General features: G+C 38.5%; 1 protein-coding gene across 2 annotated transcripts; it reads right to left on the minus strand.

Moving 5' to 3' along the window:
* Nucleotides 1-1,675: 1,675 nt before the first annotated feature.
* c18h3orf33 (c18h3orf33 homolog (H. sapiens)) lies at nt 1,676-19,720 on the minus strand. Of its 2 annotated transcripts, none has more exons than XM_038303312.1 (5): nt 19,534-19,720; nt 19,182-19,241; nt 16,210-16,369; nt 13,582-13,742; nt 1,676-2,217 (listed from the first exon to the last, which is right to left on the minus strand). In XM_038303312.1, the coding sequence occupies exons 1-5, from the start codon at nt 19,708-19,710 to the stop codon at nt 1,954-1,956; spliced, it is 822 nt and encodes a 273-aa protein (XP_038159240.1). In that variant the 5' UTR covers nt 19,711-19,720; the 3' UTR covers nt 1,676-1,953. The 2 variants fall into 2 exon arrangements, with proteins under 2 accessions (XP_038159240.1, XP_038159239.1); XM_038303311.1 differs by having other exon boundaries at nt 1,676-2,220.
* Between the last annotated feature and the right edge of the window lie 643 nt (nt 19,721-20,363).

Here is a 20,363-nt window from a genome sequence, read left to right on the forward strand (position 1 = left end):
ATAGCCCAGGTTGCTCTAATAGTGGCTTTTAGCTCTTCTGAATTGTTGGGTCTGGTGTATTGCATCTTCTTCTTCACAATACCCCATAGATTTTCTATGGGGTTAAGGTCAGGAGAGTTTGCTGGCCAATTAAGAACAGGGATACCATGGTCCTTCAACCAGGTACTGGTAGCTTTGGCACTGTGTGCAGGTGCCAAGTCCTGTTGGAAAATGAAATCTGCATCTCCAAAAAGTTGGTCAGCTGCAGGAAGCATGAAGTGCTCTAAAACTTCCTGGTATGTGGCTGCGTTGACCCTGGACCTCAGAAAACACAATGGACCAACACCAGCAGATGACATGGCACCCCAAACCATCACTGACTGTGGAAACTTTACACTGGACTTCAAGCAACGTGGATGAAGTGCCTCTCTTCTTTTCCTCCAGACTCTGGGACCTTGATTTCCAAAGGAAATGCAAAATTTACTTTCATCAGAGAACATGACTTTGGACCACTCACCAGCAGTCCAGTCCTGTTTCTCTTTAGCCCAGGCAAGACGCTTCTGACGCTGTCTGTGGTTCAAGAGTGGCTTGACACAAGGAATGCGACAGCAGAAACCCATGTCTTTCATACGTCTGTGTGTGGTGGTTCTTGAAGCACTCACTCCAGCTGCAGTCCACTCTTTGTGAATCTCCCCCACATTTTTGAATGGGTTTTGTTTCACAATCCTCTCCAGGGTGCGGTTATCTCTCTTGCTTGTACACTTTTTTCGACCACATCTTTTCCTTCCCTTCGCCTCTCTATTAATGTGCTTGGACACTGAGCTCTGTGAACAGCCAGCCTCTTTAGCGATGACCTTTTGTGTCTTGCCCTCCTTGTGCAAGGTGTCGATGGTCGTCTTTTGGACAACTGTCAAGTCAGCAGTCTTCCCCATGATTGTGTAGCCTATAGAACTAGACTGAAAGACCATTTAAAGGCTTTTGCAGGTGGTTTGAGTTAATTAGCTGATTAGAGTGTGGCACCAGGGGCCATCAATTTTGAACCTTTTCACAATATTCTAATTTTCTGATATGATGAATTTGAGATTTTCATTTGTTGTCATTTGTAATCATCAAAATTAAACAAAATAAACATCTGAAATATATGAGTTTGTATGTAATGTATGAATATAATATACAAGTTTCACTTTTTAAATGGAATTACTGAAATCAATCTACTTTTTCATGATATTCTAATTTTATGACCAGCACCTGTAAGCTTTACTGCAAACAGATGATAAACAGGTGCTGTCCCTGGCTGGAAGGAAATAAGTAGCTAAAGATCAGTTTTTTGTTGCTTTTTTAAACCCTGTTGGGCTTTTCTTTTAATTGATGTTTAAGTGGTACAAATACAAATCATGGTTGTTTTGTTTTTTCCACTTTAAAGCTTAAAAAAATACAACGTTTTAGCCAAACCAAAAATAATGAACAGGATTTAAAATAATCTCCTAACATGTTACATATAAGGCTCGCATAGGGGACTGAGGGGAACCAATATAGAACTGAGCCTTTAGCACCCTTTGTGTTTTTACATAGAAACTGTGGACAAGTTGACCCCTGCACCCCTTTCACACACACATCCATGCCCCCTGTGTTTTCGTGGGAAGTCCCAGTCAACACAATACCCAATCACTTGAATTGCCAAAGATTAGTGTGCTGATTCAAGCAGGCACCTTAAACAGCATTTTTATTTCAATCACTGAAAGAATACTCCGATTCCATAAGCATTTTGAACATGTGCGATTTCATTTGTTGGGCTTCTTGTTATGTAAAAGAAAGAGGAAGAAATTTTGACTCTCTTGTGCGTTTCACGTCTTTCAAGCTTTTAAGGCTTAGCTGAGCGTTGGACAAACTCTATCAATACAATTAATTTGGTTCCTTAAACAATGGTGGCTTTTGAAACACCCAGCAACACAGTGTTTGACTTGGATTAATGAGTCACTCAGTACGAGTCCTTCTAAAGATCCTCCGCATCAATCTGAGTAAAGGATTGCCTTTGAGTGCTATGGAAGCCCTCTCCCACAGGCTCTCCTTTTTCCACAGACCCAGACCCTTCTTCTCAGCTTTCACCTCTGCCCTGTGTAGCCGTTTGTGCAGGCGCCAGTAGAGAGGCGAGCCTAGGGGGACCCCTGTGATGGGTGTCCTGCGAGCCAGGCCAAGCCGGAGGAGCTCTTCGTTCATGCAGTAACTCCATATTGACCCCTGCTGGAGAGATGCAGACAGTGAGAAAATTACAAAATAGAAGCTATCAAAGAAGAAAAGCTATTATGTTTGTTAGTTTACCCTCAATAAGATTGAAATTCAGTCCAGCTAACTAAGAGTTAAATAAATCATGTTCATCTTTACCAGCTAGATATTGAGAAATAAGTTCCACATTTCAAGATTAGATAATACTCATCCCATTATCATATTTTGCCTAAAATAATGTGAAAAAATATATATTTGTACAGTTTGACCCCAAATTGTTCACGCTGTGGGCAGATTTAGGTTTAAAGTAAACTTTAAAGTTAATCAACAAGCTTCTGAATGGAGGTAATATTAGCATCTTAAAAGGGCTTTTATCAAGTTCTGACTTGGAATTAACAGAGCATCAGTGGAGGAAGATTGGAATGATGGCGAGGAGGCCTTGTAACCTTCAAGTAACTATCTTGTTAATAAGGCACATAAACAAAGCTACATTTTCAAAACACTAGTCATGTATAAAACAGGTAAGCAATTACAGGAAGAGTATAATTGGTATAATGCCAATGATGGGTTGGTTCAGCTCCACTGTGCTGCAAATGTTTCCACCATTCTAATCTACACTGTATCCAGTGTGAAATCCAGAGCCGCACAAAGGGGTGTTTGCAGATCGCACCGTAAAAATGGTGATAAACGCTGAAATCAGATGAACACAACAGATTGTATGGATTTTAAAATAGTTAAAACTGTTTTTGAGCATCCAGATATTCCTATGTGTTATAATTATACAACGTGTGAGTGCTCTGTATGCAGAGAGGCTATGATTGCTGCTTAACTTGTTTGTTAATGTTAAACTTTTATGTTGTGACTAGCTAATATATATAGTCCAGTAATTGATCTAATGTGTGCAACTGCTAATACACACACACAAACTGATAGATGGTGCGATATGATTTTTTATAAATTGACTGCTGTCCAGTTCGAGACTAGAGCCATTCAATTTTGCGGGCTGGCTGTTCGCTCGTCAGCTCCATTGGCAGGTAGTGTAAATGCTATCATCAATTATAGTAGTTGTGTTTTTGTTGTATAAGTTTGCAGCTGAGCTGAGTTGAGCTGCAGCAGAGATGGATGCAGCTTCATTAAGGGTAAAGATTTCTTTGAGAAAGGGAAAAATATTTTTTGTATACCATTAAAAAATAAATAAATAATAAATAAGCAAATTATGTATTTTCTTCTAAACTGATACTCTTCTTCATTGCTTTAAAATCTTTTGAGTGTCAATTGTCAGATTTATTCACAACACTCTACAACATGTTAGCAGGTCTTTTTAGTAACAGTTCAAATTGGTTTAGAGGTTATGTGAACCATTTTGGCATCCAGAGTCGACTAGATTTCAATTTGTTTATTAAATCATACATTTTGATCATGTATCGTAGTCCCATATCATCACACATCCTCCAGTATCTTTAATAGTGTTCATCAGGTATTTCTTAAACATATTTATTCTTTGTTTCACACTTGACCGAATAGAAGTATTTGCTGCCAAATCCTTTAGTCTGTGTTAGTCTGTGATGACCAAAGTAGAGGAGTCCCCCCTACTCAATACATTTACATGAATGATAAACCACATAAAAGTATATTCCGGACATGCTTCCCTCAACATCCAGTTAGCAGGCTAGTGTTCTTCAACAGTGAACTTAGGTCATATTTTTTACCTTTCCTCTCATCCCTCTAACTGATCATAAATAAAAATGTCCTAATCTGGTCTCATTTGTTTTAAACTGCCTAAATTTCCACTCTGATTATAGATAAGGGTACGTTTATAAGTTATTTTCTTGTAGCAAATTTCAGACTAATAAAGGTTAACAAAAATCTACCTTACTTAAATGGCATGTTCTCTTATCTTCTACATTTTGAACACTGGGGAACGCAGAGTTGTTGTTTATAAATTAAATATTTCTACTATGAGCAAACTAACATGGAAAGTACATTACTCACCAAAATTAAAGAAAGACTTTGAAACTTATTATTTAAGCTTATATGGACTGCATGCAATGAGGGTGCCTCAGTGTTTGATTCAAGTAAAAATCATCATGCAACCTTATGTATTTTGTCAAAATTTTACTGAGAACTCGTAAGCCCCCACTGACTTGCCTTCAAAAAACTTGGAGAAGGTTAAGGAAATGCCCTCACATTGCTTTAATCAAACCTAAAACCGATTACAGATACAGTTTATGTGTATCTATTTGGTATGTTTGAACATCATGTTCATTTGTATGCAAAAGTCTCTGAAGTCATTGACATGAAAATAGGGGAAAGGTGCAACAATAGACAGAATACAGAGAACATTCTGTCGGTATGTCAACATATTTGTACAATTACAAATTAGAAGCATAGTATCCATCAGGTTATAATATATTGTGGAAAAACTCATTGCAATTCCTTCTATTATCTTATATTATGACACAAATAGCTTATCTCTGTATGTCCCTAGGTGTTGCTATACAAACAGCTGTGGTGCTGAAAAAGGAAACATGGCTGTGCTGTTATGCAAGTTATGCTTTAAGAATGAAGATCAATGGTTAGAGAAAATGAGAGTCGTCTCCATTTTTGTTGTTATGTTGTTGTTTAACTTTTTTTTTCTTTGAAACCGCAACCGGTAAACCAACAGTTTTGTTGTTTTGTGTGTTTTTTGTTTTTTTTCAGAAACTAAACACCTTAAAATGTTCTTTAACAAAACAAATCATTGCATACCCAGAAATTCTCCATTCATTTAAAAACCATTTCATGCAGTCATGAGTGACATTACTTTCAGAAACTCAAACAATTACTTTAAGTAGTTGCAACAGCTGGAATGTTCCTAAAACCTGCTCCACTGAATCTGTACCTCTGACCCCAAAAGTAAACTCCCCTAAGTTGAAGTTGCGTTCCTAAATGCATTCATGACTTTGTCATCTTAGGTCAGGAAAATGTGGCATCAAATGCCAAGAATTAGCAGTGGGTTGAAGGTTGCCTTTCATTAATGTTCTTTATTTTTTGCCAAACAAGGTATATGTTATTTGGACTTCACTAGTATGGATGACTGGTTTAAATGTTGAAATTTCACTGTTTCAGTGTGTAGGTTTATAAGATTTTTATCGCATATTTGAGTAGTGACTATATCACCAGATCTGTGTTGGATGTGGTGTATATACCAACCTTATCTTTTATTTGGTGCATATTCTAATGCAGTACATAATGCACTTTTACTATTAATGGTATATTTGTACATGCTTCTTTCATTTAAATAGAGGCATAGATTATCTTTACACCACTGCTCAAAGTTTAGGTGGCTGTTTCTGTTCTGATCTTCACCCAGAAGTTGTTTTGAGCATGTTTGTATCAGTTAAATATTCTTGAACTTATATATGAGTATATTACTGTAACGAATGTTGCGCAGTGGGTAGCACTGCCGCCTTGCAGCAAGAAGGTTCTGGGTTCGATTCCTGTCCCGGGGTCTTTCAGCATGCATTTGCATGTTCTCCCTGTGCATGCATGGGTTCTCTCCAGGTACTTCAGCTTCCTTCAGCAGTCCAAAAACATGACTGTTAGGTTAATTTGCTTCTGAATGGTTGTTTGTCTCTCTGTTACCCTGTGATAGACTGGTGACCTGTCCAGGGTGTACCCCACCTCTCGACCATAGACAGCTGAAGATAAGCACCAGCAACTGGGATTAAGTGTGACAGAAAATTGATGATTCCAGTTAGAATGTCAAATTTCTGGCTGGCCCATGACGGATAAGATATTTACTTCTTTGTTAAACTGTTTAAAATGAAAAATAAACTATTCAATTTATATTCAGTGTATTGACTATTGGTTCAATTTATTTGGTAACATCTATCAAAAGAAAACTGGCAATGATTACCTAATATTAGTGATTAATGTAACATAATGCAACAAAGTAAATAAATTTGTCAAGCAAAAAAAAAAAAAATTATCTACTTAATAACTTCATAACAGCAAACACAACAGGGATATAAGATTTACTTCAAATGTTAAGTAAATGTCTATGAAAAACATGTGCACTTTACATAATTTGTTTAAATAAATCTCCTTTACGACTTGGATGTAATTAAGAAAATGTCTTCTGGTCTATTGGAAAGTAAAATTCACTCGATACTGGCAAGTGAGTGTTACTTTATATTGCAGCATTAAATTTTACTTAAATCATTTGCTTGCAAATATTTACAATATATTCCTTAAAGCTGCAGTCTGTAACATTGAGGAGAGAGCAGACTTCGACTGAAAATTTGAAGAAAAACAGGTTTCACTCCACTCCCCCACCCTCTCTGCTTCACTCATGCCCCACCTCCAAGCTCCACAGCAGCACTCAGCACTCAGTGCTGCTGCTGAGCAGCAGCACTGAGCAGCAGCACTGAGCAGCAGCACTGAGCAGCAGCACTGAGCAGCAGCACTGAGCAGCAGCACTGAGCAGCAGCACTGAGCAGCAGCACTGAGCAGCAGCACTGAGCAGCAGCACTGAGCAAGCAGCAGAGACAGACAATCTACAGGACAACTTGGCCAACAACAGGCAAGGCATTAGCCTCCACCGACGGGCTGGGCATCGGCCTTTACCACCAGGCCAGGCAGGAGCCTTCGCCACCAGGCCGGGCATTAGCCTCCACCACCAGGCCAAGCCAGGAGCCTCAGACACCAGGCCAGGTCAACCACCACCACCGAGCTAGGCATTAGCCTCCTCACCAGGCCGAGCCAGGAGCCTCCGACACCAGGCCAGGCCAACCACCACCACCAGGCTAGGCATTAGCCTCCACCACCAGGCCAAGCCAGGAGCCTCCAACACCAGGCCAGGCCAACCACCACCACCAGGCTAGACATTAGCCTCCACCACCAGGCCAAGCCAGGAGCCCTCAACACCAGGCCAGGCCAACCACCACCACCAGGCTAGGCATTAGCCTCCACCACCAAACCAAGCCAGGAGCCTCCGACACCAGGCCAGGCCAACCACCACCACCAGGCTTGGCATTAGCCTCCACCACCAGGCCAAGCCAGGAGCCTCCGACACCAGGCCGGGCATTAGCCTCCACCACCAGGCCGAGCCAGGAGCCTCCGACACCAGGCCAGGCCAACCACCACCACCAGGCTTGGCATTAGCCTCCACCACCAGGCCAAGCCAGGAGCCTCCGACACCAGACCGGGCATTAGCCTCCACCACCAGGCCAAGCCAGGAGCCTCAGACACCAGGCCAGGTCAACCACCACCACCGAGCTAGGCATTAGCCTCCTCACCAGGCCGAGCCAGGAGCCTCCGACACCAGGCCAGGCCAACCACCACCACCAGGCTAGGCATTAGCCTCCACCACCAGGCCAAGCCAGGAGCCTCCAACACCAGGCCAGGCCAACCACCACCACCAGGCTAGGCATTTGCCTCCACCACCAGGCCAAGCCAGGAGCCTCCGACACCAGGCCAGGCCAACCACCACCACCAGGCTTGGCATTAGCCTCCACCACCAGGCCAAGCCAGGAGCCTCCGACACCAGGCCGGGCATTAGCCTCCACCACCAGGCCGAGCCAGGAGCCTCCGACAACAGGCCAGACCAACCACCACTAACAGGCTAGGCCCCCAGCCTCCACACCAAGCCAGCCTACCAGACCAAGCCCCAGCCTCCAACACCAGGCCAGCCACCACCACCAGGCCAGGACCCAGCCACCACCACCAGGCCAGGCCAACCACCACCACCAGGCTAGGCATTAGCCTCCACCACCAGGCCAAGCTAGGAGCCTCCAACACCAGGCCAGGCTAGGCCCCATCCTCCACGCCAGGCCAGCCACCACTACAAGAACAAGCCCCAGCCTCCAGGCCAGGCCCCAGCCTCCACTATCAGGTAACACCATACTACCTTGAAAAATGGGTCCCAAACAGCAAAGAAACACTGAGGAGGATTGGGTATCACTCACTCAGGTAAATGACCTGCTGAATCACCAGAAGGACATGTTTACAGCTTTATTACAGCAACAGCAGGACATTTTCAAAGACTTTGTTAAAGTTATAATGGATTCAACAAATTCAAGGATGGACATGATTACAAAAGAAATTCAGGAGTTGAAATTAAGTTTACAATTCACACAGAAAGATGTGGATGAGCTAAAGATCACTCAGGCAAAACAGTCTGATCATGGTAATTCAATCCAGACAGACATAATCAAGATATGTGAAAGCTTACAGGTAATTGTGGATAAACAAGAGTACCTGGAAGGTTTATCGAGAAGAAATAATGTGGTCATTGATGGGATACCTGAGACCCCGGGTGAATCTTGGGTAGAATCAGAGGAAAAAGTTAAAGAAATTCTAAAGCAGAAGTTGCAACTACAAAGGGAGATTGATATTGAACGAGCATACCGTATAGGAAAACCTGAACCAGATAGGGAAAGACCTAGATCCATTGTGGTAAAGTTTTTGCACTTCAAAGACAAAACTGCAGTAATGCAGAGAGCAAAAAATCTGAAAGGTACTAGAATATTCATCAATGAGGACTACACAGATGCTGTAAGGTTAAAAAGAAAGGAACTCATGCCAAAACTGAAAGCTGCACGTGAGAAGGGTGAAATAGCTTACCTCAGACACGACAAACTGATAATCCGACCTCGTACCAGCACCCCAAGATAGGATAAATAAACGGAAATATGCTTACAGGACTGCTTCTTAAAATATATGGCAATGACATCCCAACACAAGCGACTAAAAAGTGGACTAACTATTGCACATATAAATATAAACAGTCTAAGAAACAAAACAAATGATATAGCTGAATTGTTAGAAGAACATAAGCTAAAGATACTTGCTATTTCTGAGACTCATTTAGACTCCTCCTTTGAAGATAGTGAATTACATATAAAGGGTTACAACATTTATAGAAACGATAGAAATAAATATGGTGGTGGAGTAGCTTTTTACATTCAAGATCATTTACCTGTAAAAATGTGTACTGACATGATGAAATATAATATTGAAATATTATGGTTACAAGTTTATTTTCCTCACAGAAAGCCTATACTAGTAGGCTGCTGTTACAGACCTCCAAGTTCTAACAATGAATATCTTGACACAATCTGTGAAATGTTAGCTAATATGAATGTGAGTCTGGATGTCTATTTACTTGGAGATTTTAACATTGACTGGTTTGCTCATAACTGTCCACTGAAGAATAAGATACAAATTGGAGCTAATGCAGGTGGATTTGATCAAATTATGAATAAGCCAACAAGAATATGTGTAAAACAAGATGGTACTAAAACAGCTACATGTATTGATCACATTTTTACAAACTCTCCAGAAACAGTTAACAAGATATCATCGGTCCCAATTGGAAGCAGTGACCATAATCTGATTATAGTAGAAAAAAACAATAAGGTAGATAGGCAAGGACCTACAATAATTTTTAAGAGATCATATGCATCTTTCAATCCTTATTCTTTTGTTGACAATGTGAGAGAAATATGTTGGTCTAAAGTGTTGACTGAAAGAAATCCTGAGCTTGCACTGTCAAAGTTTGATGATTTATTTCTACCTGTGATTGAGAAACATGCACCTTTGAGAAGGTTTACCGTCAGAACATCGAAAACACCCTGGCTGGACAAAGAAATGAAAGAAGCTATGAAAATGAGAGAACAAATGAAAAAAACTGCAATTATAACTGGGAATAAGGAAGACTGGTGCCTCTATAGGAAAACAAGAAACGCTGTGACCAAGCTAAATAAAAAGAAAAAAAAGAATTATTATGAAGATAGAGTAAAGAAGGCGGGGAATGATTGCAAAAAAATGTGGAAGATAGTTAATGATTTGACAGGTAGGAAAAATAGAACGCATCCATTATTCCTTGAGACAAATGATGGCTTCATAACTGGATCTAGAGAAATTGCTAATTATTTAAATAATTATTTCATTAGTAAAATAGCAAAACTAAGAGAAAATATGCCTAACCTAAGTAATGAAATATCTCACTTATTAATAAGAAATGAAATAATGAAAGGGAAAAGGTCCAAGTTTAAATTAGAAATGGTTAACTTGCAGAGGGTAAAGGATTGCCTGAAAAAGTGCAAAGATAAACCACCGGGTGTTGATGAACTGGATGTCAGACTTCTCAAATTGGTTGCTGATGAAATCGCTCCTGTAATTACTCACATTATTAATTTAAGTTTTATGTCTTCAGTGTGTCCACAAGCCTGGAAAACAGCCAAAATAATCCCATTACAGAAAAATAAGAAACTGCCCTTTTCCAGCTCAAATAGTCGTCCGATAAGTCTACTACCTGTGTTAGGAAAAATAACAGAGACCATAGTATATGAACAAATTAATAATTATCTGTCGATTAATAACATAATTTGTCACTCTCAACATGCTTATAGAAAGGCTCATTCTACAGCAACAGCACTAATTAGTATGTCTGATGACTGGCTTAGGAGTATTGAAATGAAAGATATGGTGGGAGTTGTGTTTCTAGATTTTTCAGCTGCTTTTGATTTAATTGACCACGATCTGCTATTAGAAAAACTTTCCTGCTATGGTTTTGAACAATCTGCACTTACTTGGTTTTACAGTTATTTAACTAACCGGTCACAAACGGTATATTTTAATGGTGCATTTTCTGAAAAACAAACTGTAACATGTGGTGTACCTCAAGGGAGCTGCCTGGGTCCTTTATTATTTTCAATATTTACTAATGACTTACCATACATACTCAAAAGAACTAAAATAATTATGTATGCAGATGATTCCACTATATATACATCAGCAAGAACAAATAATGAATTAGAAATTATTATGAATAACGAACTAGTGGGAGTGGATAAATGGGTGAAAGCAAATAAGCTGGTATTGAATACAGCAAAAACTAACAGCATGATTGTGAGGTCAAATTACAACGTAAACAGTAATCATATATTGAATATTAATATCAATAACGTCTCGATAAGGAATGTGCATGAGTCCAAGCTTCTGGGAGTGACGGTGGATAACACGTTATTATGGAGAAAACATATTAATAACATGATTGCAAAGATGGGTAGAGGAATCACAGTCATAAGAAGACATGCAACCTTTATGTCCCCACATATTCTTAAAATGATAATCCAATCATTGATTTTTTCTCATATGGATTACTGCCCAGTCGTCTGGTCAAATGCCCCAGGAGAGATGCTAAATAAACTACAACATGTACAAAATAGAGCTGCCCGAATAATATTGAAGTGTGATTTAAGGACAAATATCATAACAATGCATAAAAAATTAAACTGGTTGTTGGTTAAAGACAGACTTTCATACTCATTGACTGTTATGATTAGAAACATATCTGTATTAAAAACACCTTATATGTTATTTACAAACCTTACTTTTAGTTCAGAAAATCACGAATACAGGACTAGGCATGCGACTGAAGGAAACTTTAGTTTGCCTAAAGTAAAGTCAAATGCCCTAAAAAGAACTGTTATGTATAGAGGTATGAAAGCATGGAATTTACTGCCGAATTACATTAAACTGATAACTGATTTAAGGAAATTTAAAAAATCATTGAAAGAACATTTATTAAATATAGAGGTAAAACATGATTAGGACTGTCTTCTTCACTTGCTGTGCTTTGTAGTTTGTTTTGATTAGTTTGGATTGTTTCTGTTTATGTATATGGGTATATATGTATATGTATATATGTATCTGTATATGTGTGTATGTATATATGTATATGTATAGATTATGGGAAATGTTGTTTTAATGTCCACATAATTTTATTTCATTTGTAATTTTTTTTTATTTCATGTTTTGTTGTTGGACCCCAGGAAGAATAGCTGTAGCTTGCTACAGCTAATGGGGATCCTAAATAAACTAAACTAAACTAAACTAAACCCCTCTCACAGCATCTGCGTGGCTACCGCATGCGACCAGAAGGGGGGGGCGGGATTCAGCGTGTGTGAGCTGTGATTGACACTCCATCAGACGCTCCTCTGGCTGTGATTGGTTGTTTTGACTCGTCCCGAATTATTCTTCCCAGATTGAAATACAGGCAGTAGGCGGTACCAATTGAAGCAGTTTTTTTCACAGGTTACATATCACATGTACTGCTGTCTGGGCATAGGGACAGTTTTAGCCAATATGACAAAAAAGTGATTTTTAAAAACTTACAGACTTCAGCTTTAAGTAAATCTTATGAGTTGCTGTTTTTTCAGTGTACAAAGTAATCATACCTACCATCTAGGTGTTGTTTGCTCTAACAATTTAGAGCTTCTAATTTTGGATCTTACTAGACCAGGATCACGGTTTTCTAGGGGGGGTGGGGGGGGGGGGGGGTCACCTCAGACTTAAACAAGGAGTTCCTCAAGCTCCCAGAAAATTGAAAGTGTGACCTGTTTCAATTTCCGACAGATGCTCTGTTATATTAAAACTGGTCCGTCTGCATGCAGTTGTCACAGTTATTTCTTTCATTCCTCATGGTTGTCTGAGTGCCACTGCCTAGCCATTAGAGGTCTTCACTCCCTTGTAAGTATATGTCCTCCAACACCTTCACCCATTCACTACAAACATGATTTACAAGCTGCATAATATTTCCAACCATATAAAAGTGAAATCATATGAAGTTAGACTACGTGTGAAGCCTTTGTAAGTGTACCTTGTGTTGCCTTATAATTCAACTCAAAGGCAAAACTAGTACAGATCACCACAGGTCATTCATCACTGCTGCCATCAGACTTTACAATGCCACTGCACTATAACCTGGTGTAATAACACTACAATAACTTATACTATTTATCTATTAAACAAAGCAGAAACTGTACTTTACCTGCCACCACTTTACTGTACATAAGATACTCTATACATAAGTCACATTACATCTCTCCTTTATTTTCATTTTTCACCATCCACTGTATGTATCCGGTTGCACTGTATATACTGTGTGCCTCTTTTTGTCATTTATGCACCTTCTGTGATATCACAAGTGAATTTCTCCATTATCTGATTACTAAAGTTCTGTTGTATTCTATTCTTTTCTAACTCTCTCTGTATCTAAACTAATCAGATGGATACCACCAAAGTTTAACAGGCTTAAAGTTGCATGTTGATATACATTTTCTTTAATGTTTTTTTTAGGTCATGGTGCCAATACAGATGGGATTAGTGATTTTGTAGAAATCCGCTTTTTATTTTGTATTTTTTGTTCCCTCTGATAAAATGTATTCAGTCAAGTTAAGGTCACGTTGTTTTATTGCTGAAAAAAAACAATCGTGTTTTTAAGATTTTACACCTCTCTAAATATGGAGGGCTGTATTTGATTATGAAAAATAACCCAACTATCACATTTTTCTTTTGTTTTCCATCTACTCGAATGATGCAATGTCTCACCCTGCTCTGGGACACCAAACAGTGCAGAGTGCTGTCCTGTCGGCTGATAAGCTTTAGCCAAACAGTTTGTGGAGGAACCAGGTTCTTCTGCAGCCAGATCTTTCCTTCCGGTGTTAGCTCGACTCCAGACAGATGCACCCACAGCCGAGATGTCGACACATCTAAACAGGGAACAGAAAAAGATTACCTAAGACCCATATGACAGTGAATAACTCATTAAAGCTAAGCTGTTAATTTTTTTTTTTTATCCTTAAATGCACGATCTGATTCATTCATATACACTTTAGTTTCACATTGAGAATAGAGCTGAAAACTGTGGAAACTAAATCAACTTATAAACTATATAGTTCAGGAGCCTAATAAAATCCTGCTGTATACAGAAAGTTTTTTTTTATTTTCTGGCAAATGTATCAGTACTGTAGAATGTTTGAGGAGGGCAGATAAGGAAATGTAGTATGTGTGGTTTTCTTCCACTTGTTTGATGTCCAGTTAGGATACACTTTTAGTTTAGTAAAAACAAAAATTCTCCCTGGGAACCCTCTAACCCTATACCATGTGGGAGAAAGTCTGTGTCTAAAAAAAGGTTTTCTCATTATATGAGATGGAAGCTGAAGTTTTTTCCCCGTCATAAAAAAATTTGTGTGGCAGAACAAACCCCAAACATACCCCAATCGTCCCCACTCTAAAACATGGTGGTGACAGCATGGGAATGGAGGAATGGAATAAGCTAAAAACAAGAAGAAAGCCTTGTTAACGGCAACCAAATATTGGCAGTGGGGTGGAGCCTCATCTTCCAACACATCTAGGCTCTACAGATTATTACTTTAGGAAAATGAAGACAGATGAAAGACAAAGAAAAAACAAAACACTTTGCACTCTGCACATTACACTTGTGATTGTAATGTGAAAGAATGTGAAGTTCAGATGCATATTGTACCAAAGGCAGGTATCTTCTGCAAAATAAATTCTAGATGAGACAGTTAATGATAATAAAACTATGTTGTCCAATAGGTCATAAATGTTAATCTAATGAACTTACAATATGAGTCCGAATCTGACAGCAAAGTCTAAAAATGACACAATGATATTTCAACTAACTAGATAAAAGATGCACAAACAGATGTTCGGATAATTATCATTGAAGATGTGTAAGTTTATTACAACTTGGTATTGGCTGCCTGTTACGTGTCAGAACTTAAGTTTTAATCTAATTAAGACAGTTTCTCTGTCTGGATATACAGTTACAATCTTCATTCTGTACGTGGCAAAGATTTGGAAATGGAATGAGAGCGGTACAGCTAAGAGCGAAGTGTAATATTTTGATAAGGCTGGAGCCATGGATGTCTATTCATCTGCTAACATGTATGATGTAAAATAAGATGATGTGGCAGACTGGAGATGTATAAAATGCCTTTTTTACTGTTAATGTTGCCACTTCCTCAGAGGTGAGCCCGGAGGTGAGCAGCTGCCTTCTGTACATGCTAAGCAATTTCTCTGATCTGAGTAAGATTACAATTTCTATCAGAATCTGTTATTTAATACATATAAGTTATGAAGTGTTATTTAAAGAGTTTGTCCCGAATGATCTCTTTTCAGGAAAAAGAACCAGAGAGATAAAGCATCAAGGTGCATACACAGAGCCTATCTTTAACAAATTGTGTTTCCGCCCGGTTGAGGAAAGAAACTTGATGGGTGGAGGTTTTATTTTGAAGCCCTGATAAGGGTTGTTTGATTTGTTGAATCAAAAATGCTATTTTATCTTCCCTCTACCCTAACCACAAGCATATATATATATATGTTTGTTCCAGAGTCAATGTCACAGGACTGGTGAATGGAAATATGTTTACTTTAAGCTTAAATATATGCATCTGTGCACAAGCTGCAAATCTTTTTTCTTATGTATAGCAGAAAACCTAATTGGAGTATATTACCGCCACCTAAAGGACCAGAGTGAAAAGGTTTGTGACAGCTATCATTAAATGGAACAAGGCCAAAAATTAAGTACTCTGCGACTATATTGCAAATCCAGTTACTTGTCCAGCCCTAGTCCTGATTTACCAATCATTCTATTTTGAAATAATTTGAAAACACTTTTAGTTTTTAAAACACAAAAGTGTAATCCATCTAATTTATCGGAGATATTATATCGTAGTAGCTCTCCTGAGCCTGTGCTCTTCAGGTTTTAATAGTGCAAAAAGAAAGTAATAAAGTATTTACTCATCTTTTTCGTATTTAGATCTTATTACCTGCAATTTATCTAACTTATTTTTATCTAATTACTAATGAATGTGTTATCCTTTATTAATTGTCAATAGGTCTAACTCCTATTTTTATTATTTTTAGAAATATTTACAAAACAAAAGTATTCTTTTTATATAAGAGTCCCTTTTTCTTAATTTTAGAGCAAAATTATGTCTAAAATGTTTGTTTCCTTTCTGGTAAAGGTTAGAATAATCCTGCGCATACCTGTAAGTTCAATATATTTTTGTGAACATTAACAAGTTATAACATACCATTTTAACTGGTTTATCTGTTTGTTTTTGGAGTAAGGACATCTGTCCCTAGTTGTCAAGGCATACCTGAGCAAATTTATGAAATATGTAGAAAATCTGATTACCCCAACATTACCCTGCTGCTTTGACAGTAATGGAGAGATGACTGGCAGATAAATTGGGATGTGCTCGACTTCAATTCCTCTTTCAGTGACGGAATGAACTTTCCCTCGAAGGCTGACGTTCCTCTCAATGAAACGGGAAGGGATCTCAGATGCAGCTTGAAACTTTGTGATCTGAAGAGATGGAACAAGAGTGAGCAACAATATTTTAAGGAATACCTGGATTACTTTAAACAGGGTGTTGCAAAAATTAACTTTTTTACATTTTTGTCTGGATTTGTGACGGCTTAACAATAAGAGTTAGATCTCGACTTTGATTGGGCTATTCAAAGAAATAATATCATTTAATATGAGCCATTTCTTTGTTTGTCTAGCTGCGACTTTAGGGTCACTGTCCTGTTGGAAGGTTAACCTAAACCTGAGTGAAGTAAATCCTCAGTATAGTTTGATGCTGCCCCATGTAGGTACATTCAAAGCCTGGTGACATTCTAAATTTTCCTCCACATTTTTTTAGATCTAACCCCGAAGTTCAATCTTAAACCTTGTGCCTCCTTCTTTCCGAGGCAAAGCCAGAAATCTTTTCATAAGGGTGGCCAGATAGGTACCAATGTGCACTGAGGGGTGGCTGAAAGCGGATAGCCAGCAGAAATTCAGGGTCACTCTACACTTTTCCCTTAAGAAAATGAATGGGCAAAACATCTGTATTTTCTTAAGCCCTTACTAATGAATATATATATATATGTGTAAATTCTATATTTCTATAATTCTAAATTAAAGGTATACTTGACAATCTTCCAGCATTGAGTTCGGGCGGAAACATACTGTGATTTATTACCTACATTTCTGAAAAGAAAAAAAAAACGTTCCAATATAATTTTAGCAATATTTGTTATTATCTATCTATCATGTAATTATCTATCTCTAATGACATGGAAGACTCCTAGATGGCTTGCAGAGACATAACTTTCTCTTTCCCATAAAACAAAAACTAGCTTTTAAAAGAGCATGAATTTTGTATTTATAATTTTGTATTTTACTTTACTGATGGGAGTAATTAATTACCATATTTTTTTTGTCAGTTTACTGTTAATACAGGAAGAATTAAAATGCTAAATTAGAAAATTTCACTACTTTTAAAAAGGAACTGCTGTATGTCAAAATGGGAACCCCTAGTAGGGATGGCCAGAGATTGGCTAAGGGTGGCCATGTCAACCCCTGGCTCTCCATCCAGCTCTGCCGCTGCCTTCTTTCACTTGTTGCTGTTTCAACTAAAAGCTTGTAGAAAACTTTAAATTATACTTCCTGTGGCAAAGTCTCTGCTTTGCCACTCTTCCATAAAGGATAGATTTCTAGAAGACAATAAAACATTTTCTGTAAACACACTCTCCAACCTGAGCCATAAATCTCTGCAGCTCTTACAGAGTAACTGTGAACTTCTTAGGCTGCTTCTTTAATTCATACTCCGCCCCCACGCAGCATAGATAATTTAGTGGAAAGCCATTTCACTGAGTTTGTAGTTTTGCAATACTCAGGGGCGGAGCGAGATGGGGGGCCAGGGGTGGCCATGGCCACCCTTAGCCAATCATTGGCCACCCCTGTGGCCACCCCTACCCTTTATTTCCCTCTAATACAGATGGTGGCAGCAGTAATACTCTCAAGTGGAATATTCAAAACATTTTAATTTTACATATATTACAATTACTTGAGAACAAAAACACTTTGGTTAATTATGTACATCTATATACTATCATTAAAGCTGATAGGTACAGAATTGATGCTCTTTTCAGAACTAGATTTTGTCTTTTATGAGTTGAACAGAAAATAATTTGTCTCTGCAAGTCATCTAGGAATCTTCATTAAAATCATTGATAAATAACTATTTTAATACAAACTTATTAAATAATCAATATATAGATGTTAGTACTTGTAAATAAAAATTTTATGCAGAATGATTACTGATAAAAGAAGGTAAGTAATGACAATGAAAAATATGTTCGCTCAAAACCTGAAAGAATTTTATCCACTATACCTTTTATCTACAAAGCACGGATGTTTGAATATACTCCTCTATTTGTTAGCAAAGGTTGTAGGAAAGTATAGTTTTTCTTTATTTAGATTTATTTATTATTGATTTTCCTGTTGGAAGAGTGTAGACTGACCCTGAGGTTCTGGTGCCTATCTACTTTTGGCCAACCCTCAGTGTACATTAGCTAATGCCCGGCCACCCTTAAAAAAAATTTCTTGCTACGCCTCTGGCATACTCTATGCCACAACTTGGATCAATTTTATTTGCAAACAGCATTTTGAGACCATATAATCTTAACACTAATGGACAACTTTGTGCTGCACAATTAGAATTAATTGACCTGTCTGTCATGGTTTTTGTTCTGTTGTTTTCTTTTGCGTATTCAGTTTTACTTTGCTCCATATTTTCAAGTTTTATTGGTTTAATTCCTATTTTGTTGTGTTTTCTGGATACATTTGAGTTCTTAGGTTTTTATTTGTTGCACTCTTGTGTTGGTCTTCTTTGTCCTATAGCTCCTTTCTAGACTCCTCTCTTCACACCTGCCCCCATATCTGCTCGTTAGTCTTCTTTGTTCAGGCTACCATAAATACTCTCCTTCTGCAGTTCCTCAGTGCTGGTTCCTCGTGTTACCCTGGCTCCTCATGATTGTTTTCCCCTGATGTCTCCATGGTTCTGGTTTGTTTTACATTTTTCATGTTGGATTTTTGGATTCCTGACTGAGTTGTTTCATTCAATTAAACCTTCAAGAAACTCACCTCTGCCCCCCTGCCTAAGCTTAACCAAACCCTGACACTTTCTAATGTGTCAAAATTATACAACCAGTGTGAATACTTTTGGAGGGCATCTGCAGCGTGTCATACTTTTTTTTTTCTCTCGCCACAATTGAAGTGATGTTTGGGTTTCTTGACCTAAACTTGTGATTCAGACCACATTGAACAGCAGTTTGAGCCTAAACCTTACCACTCTGATGCTTCTTGCCAGGACAATCACACCAGTAACAGCCAGTCCAGTGCTGATGTTCTGTGTGAGACAGAAGAGATCCGTGAGGAGTGTTTAGAGCTGACAGGTGGGGAGAAATATCACACCTAGTAGAGCCTGTTATTTGACAATGACAGTAGTCGTGACAGCTGCTGGTGATGGGGTGTGAACACTGACACCACAATGCACAGGGGGAGTGTTTGACGTTTTTATTTATTTACGGGAAACCTTCAAAGTTGCCTTACTTCCCTTTTAAATGTAAATTGTGTCATAAAATCGCCAACCCACTTCTCTATACCACTGCGTCCAAACAAAGCCAAACGAAGCGTCCTACCCGCACAAGAGTCAGGTGATCGTCTGCTAACTGGGAGATAAATGACACGACGTTACGAGACTTCTGGTTTTCTGGGTCTCTTTGTTGGATGTCCCTCCCTCTCTCCTCGGTTTCTGTTTCCCAGGACTCCGGCATGTTGTTGACATTTTCTGGATGAGCCGCAGGCCCCGCCTTCATGGGAGGTTCATGCAGACAGAGGGCTGGCTTTGAGGCTCCCCCTTGTGGTGTAATGGGGAAAGACAGGCGCGCCGCTTGAACTTATCAAGTTTATATTAGAAAAAAAATACCAAAAAATCAGAATTTAGTAACTTCAGTTATCTTTGTGTGTTGAATTGTATTTTCTAATGTTTTTTTTTGACATGATGGAAAGATGTATTTCTATTAAAGGTTTTGATTTGTGGAACAAACTTATAAGTGAGTTAAAGCAAGCTGAAAATTAGTTATTTCGATGAGTCGATATGACCGAGGATAAGCTGATGTAGTTTGTCTATTTTTTTGTTGCTGTTCCTCGTTTTCTGTGTATTGATGAACATAGTCTTTTATATATATATATATATATATATACATAATTATCTGAGTTGAATAATATTTTATTGAAAATGGAGGCAAAAACCTTTTTTTTTACTTCTTTCTGCTCCTTTTCTTTCATTTGATGTTGCCTGCACAGTTTTTCTTTATGTTGTTTTCTTTTAATGAATGACCGAATTAATAAAATAAATAACATGTCTACCAAATGCAAAGACTAAGCAACCTCCTAAGCAAGAGACAGATCATGACACAGTAGAGGGTGGCTCTGAGCAGTATACACATGTATAATTATAGGCTATCAT

Source organism: Cyprinodon tularosa, unplaced genomic scaffold (assembly GCF_016077235.1).
Source record: "Cyprinodon tularosa strain WSP-4 unplaced genomic scaffold, ASM1607723v1 ctg51, whole genome shotgun sequence".
NCBI classification, from domain to species: Eukaryota; Metazoa; Chordata; class Actinopteri; order Cyprinodontiformes; family Cyprinodontidae; genus Cyprinodon; species Cyprinodon tularosa.